General features: G+C 46.0%; 1 protein-coding gene across 1 annotated transcript in view; it reads right to left on the bottom strand.

The window, feature by feature from the left end:
• The window catches only part of CHMP1B (charged multivesicular body protein 1B), a 9,491-nt gene extending 8,659 nt beyond the window's left edge, over positions 1-832 (bottom strand). The window contains exon 1 of the mRNA XM_017742706.1: positions 806-832. Within this exon, the coding sequence (XP_017598195.1) occupies positions 806-813 (8 nt within the window). The 5' untranslated portion in view covers positions 814-832. The remainder of the gene's footprint in view (positions 1-805) is intronic.
• Between the last annotated feature and the right edge of the window lie 3,909 nt (positions 833-4,741).

The following is a 4,741-nucleotide window of genomic DNA, read 5'->3' as shown; positions in this document are numbered from 1 at the left end:
GAGCCGGGGCGGAGCCGCGCCTGCGGCTTTGGGAAGGGAGGGACGGGGAGACTCATTCCGGCCCTCCCCTGCTGTGGGCAGGGACGCGTCCGTACAGCGGGGTGCTCCGAATCCCGGCCGGCGTGGCCTTGGACACGTCCAGGGATGGGGGAGCTACAGCTTCTCTGCGAAATCTATTTCAGGGCCTCACCACCCTCACAGGGAAGAATTTCTTCCTAATATCCAGTGTCACTTTCCTAATATCCAGTCTAAATCACAGAATATCCTGAGTTGGAAGGGACCCACAAAGATAACAGTCCAACTCCTGGCCCTGCACAGACACCCCAGCAGTCCCACCCTATGCATCCCTGGGAGCGGTGTCCAAACACTCCTGGAGCTCTGGCAGCCTCGGGGCCGTGTCCATTCCCTGGGGAGCCCTTCCAGTGTGCGACAAGTTCTGGGAGAAAAGAACCTTTCCTGATCTCCAGCCTGACCCTCCCCTGGCACAGCTTCAGCCTCGGGGCCTGTCCCTGTCACCGCCACAGAGATCAGTGCCTGCCCCTTCGCCTTCCCTCACGAGGAAGTTGTAACTGCGATGAGCTCCCCTCAGTCTTCTCCAGCTGAACAGATCAAGTGCCCTCAGATGCTCCTCAAGGCACTTCACCATCTTTGTGTCCCTCCTCTGGACACTCTCTCCCCTTCTTTAGTTTGAATCCATCCACCGCTTGTCCTGTCACTCCAGGCCCGTGTAAATAAATAGTGTATCTTCATCTTACTTGTTCGCTCCTTCAGGTACTGGAAGGCCACAATTACGTCACCCCAAAGCTTCTCCATGGTGGACACCCCCAGCTCTCCCAGGTTTTCTCCAGAGCAGAGCTGCTCCATCCCCTCTAATCATTTGTGGTGTCTTCTGGACTGGCTCCAGCAGCTCCACATCCTTCTGGATCCCAGGGCTGGAGGCAGCTCTGCAGGGCAGAATTCCCCCCTTCCTGCTGTCCGCGCTGGGGATAAGCCCAGGACTTGGGGGGTTCTGGGCTGGGGCATGTCCAGCCTCTCACCCACCAGGATATTTAATGATATTTTCTACTGAGGCATCTCGGACAAAACCTGCCAAATGAGTGATGCATCTGAGCTGGCAGTTCCTCCCAGGTGAAATGCCTGTAGGAGTTGCGGATATGGTAATAATGCAGGAGTGCTTGTGGCAAATGAACTGCAAAGAGTGTGGCAGAAGACACTTGAACAAAGCCAGTAACTAATTATTCTTGCTGGTGTCTCAGGAGTCTGAATTTATAGTGATAAAGACCGCTGAGTCCTGGCTGTGAAAGCTTTGAAACCCAACTGGTGACACCACAGCAGTGGCAGACTCCATGTGTGTAATGAGAGAGGTCTGCAGAAAAAATCTTTTTACCCAGGAGATGGGAAAAGATGTGATTTTCTGGACCTGATAATTCTTAGTATCACCAGTTCACAGAAGTGTTCTTGTCTATGGTTTTAAACCAAATCTCTGGAGAGCTGTAGGAGAGATTTAACATATTTAACAGTTCTGTTTAAAAGAGTCTGTTCCTGCTTGGATGACCCTCCTGTGTTCAGCCTCCTGGAAGCTTGGACAGTAATTCTCATGAGTAATAGTTCTTTAAATGAACAAGGGTTTCCAGGGTCAGCAGCAGACACTAGATCATTGAATATCCACCTTTTTTTTCTCTGTTTCCTGGAACTTTCTCATTAGGACACGATTTGGAGGTGGCAGCGATATTAGATAGGAAGTATTAGAGTGATCATCTACTCTGAAAAAAATTATTCATTTCAGTGCTGTCAAAGAGAAGTGAACCTGACCTAATTATCCACAACAGTGCTAGAGAGCAAAGCAGCAAAACCTGCTCAGAAACAGGAGCATGTAATGTTCTACCTCAATTAAACCTGGAGAAGCATCAATCAGTGTCACACAGGTGACACAGGATGGAACACACTGGGCTGCAGCTTCCTCAGAGCTGCTCAGGACATCAGCTCACAAATTCCCACTGAAATCCCTCTTTCCTTTTGACTGCTGAGGAGATATCCTGGTGATATGCCTTTAAAAGCTACCTGAGTTAATAAAGAAATACAGTTTATTGGTTTGGGGTTTTTTTCCTGACAAGCATCACTGAATTTTCATTATTAAAAAACCCCCTGAATTTGGAAGAAATACATTACCAAGCAATTATCCTCAGGAACCTGAATTAAATATATTACCTACTGTGGGTGCAGGTGTAGAGACACCTGTTGGCACAGATTGCAATGAAACCTGTGTAATTTAATTATTTAGAAATATTTTCATTATAATAACATTCTGGAGGTATAGGAGGGTCCCTCCTGAGCTGTGCTTTGGGCGCAGGGTGAGGCTTCACTCACGGGAACTCAGTGCTAAGACCCTCCAGCCTTTCTCACCCGGGAGAAAAAGAACAACTTTGACATTGGAGTCCCTGTTCTTTGACATCTGAGTCACCAGTGCTTGGAAAGGAATAAAGCTGTTGAATAATCTCTGAACTCTTGGTACAGACCTTCTGCCTCTAAAATGAGAAGTTTGCTGTATCCCAGGTTTTGAAACGTGGAGGCGCAGTTGGTGGCTTTTTCCAGGCAATAAAATTGTAAATAAATTGGTTTACCTTCAAACAATCATGGATGTCCAGTGCTGCTGAAACCACCTTGCACAGCTACAATTTCCAAACAGTTCCCTCCTGCTTTTTGCATTTCAGTTCTTGATAAATCCATTTTAGAGCCCCAGCCATTTTGTACTGAGTTACCAACTCTCAATTCTCAAATCTCTTCCAAAAGCACCAATTTCAAGTCTACCTCCTGCCTCCTCCCCTCCTACACAATCTCCATCTCATCTTGGATGCAGAAAATATTTATTTTTCTGTAAATTTTATTGAGCTGTGAGTTATATGTTCCTCCCTCCATAGCACTTTGGAGAAATAAGATTGATAAACTGAGCTGCACAAGAGGATGAGCTAGAAAAGAAGTAAACTGAAAAGATGAAAAAAAATCAGAATTATTAAATAAAAGTGCTGAAAACTCAGCAGAATTGAATTTCCAGGCATGATGGAGGTGTATGGATTTGCTAGTTTAATGAGTGCACTTACAGGTGGTGATGGTGTTTAGGGCAGGAAGGAGGTGATGAGGTGGAAAACATTCATTACATAAAATTCTCTTTCTCTGTCTGTGGTGTTTCAGCTCAGTCTTTCTTTTATTCTGCCTCCATCATGCTATTTTCCATCTCTTTTTTCCCTTTCCCGTGTGTTTTCATGTGCAGGAATTGACCAACCCAGGATTTGTTGATTATAACAAGCTTTTCAGTGCAGTGTGTTACAAACACTTGGCATTTCCTTGATGCCTTTCAGCCAAGCCTACAGGAATATCCTTCATGTTTTGCAAAAGGGAAGAAAGGTACATTTTATTTTCAGGGTACCTGAGATCCCATATTGCATAAACCTCCCGAACAGTGGCTCTTCCTATAAAATGGCATTTTTGAAATGCATCCAAACCCAAATATTACTTTACCATTAGGTATAAAGGCCATAAAAACAGCTTGATTTTTACTCTTGTGACGATCAATCCTTTAATTTTGATGAAGCAATGATTTTACTCTGCTCAATGAGAGTCTCACCATATGCAATGGTTACAAACCCAAGCCAAATGAGCTCATGAGCGCTGGCTTGTGAACTGTGACACCAAGAGTGATGAGGATCAATTTTAATCACAATAATTGATCTGTTCCCTTAGTCACTCCTGATGTCAGTCACGCATGAGGTGCAAGAGGCAGCAAATGTTAAACAGGAATTCAGGGGGTAGAACATCAGAACAAGCAAATCCAGGTGTGATACAGCACTGCTGAGAACTCTGACCCTGGGAGAACACTTGTAATTAATTGGCAGGTTTTTTAGTGGATGCCAAAAAAAGCAATACAAGGATTGGACTCGCATAGTATTTAAAGTCTACATACAGCACAAAGAAATTAAGATGATAAAGACATTGGGGGATGTGGCATCTTGGCTGCATCTCTGAAGCAGAAGCAGTTGGCTATGGGAAGAGGGATGATGTTATCCCTTGGGATGAGCCAGACAGCTTGGCCTCATCTTGTTGGATGGAGGAGCACTGGCACCAGGACGTGCACACGTTGCCCACTGGCTACTTTGCTTTTCTGCTTGCAGAAAGACTCACCAAAGCAGGGGGACTCAGCAGCTCAGAATTACTCATGGTCCAAAATGCTGGTGACTCACCAGATTTCCACTGCAGGTGGTTGGCAACTGCACGAGTCCAGTTCAGAGAGGTAACAACAAATCAGTCCTGGTTCAGCATGGAGAGATGATGGCAAAATACAGCTCTGCCAACTGTCTGGACCTGGATAAACAGGGATGCTCTGGCTATAGGGAGCCAGCTACCTCTGGGTGTAAAAGGCCTGTTGATCCTGGCAGGTTTTTGTACCACACACTGCATGGTTACATCCTAAAATGAGCATTTCCTTGACTTGATAAAATCACTACAAGTAGAAGGCAACAACAGGAGACACTGAGGTTGCCAGTGATGGTGATTTAATCGTAGAACCATAAAACCATGGAGTGGTTTGGGTTGGAAGAGACCTTAAAGCCCAGCCCATTCCACCCCCTGCCATAGGACACCTTCTGCTACCCCAGGTTGCTCCAAGCCCTGTCCAACCTGTCCTTGGACACTTCCAGGGATCCAGGGGCAGCCACAGCTTCTCTGGGCAACTGAATGTTGTTTTGTT

Source organism: Corvus brachyrhynchos, unplaced genomic scaffold, assembly GCF_000691975.1.
Source record: "Corvus brachyrhynchos isolate BGI_N302 unplaced genomic scaffold, ASM69197v1 scaffold220, whole genome shotgun sequence".
Taxonomy (NCBI): Eukaryota; Metazoa; Chordata; class Aves; order Passeriformes; family Corvidae; genus Corvus; species Corvus brachyrhynchos.
This window is presented reverse-complemented; position numbering and strand designations above follow the sequence as displayed.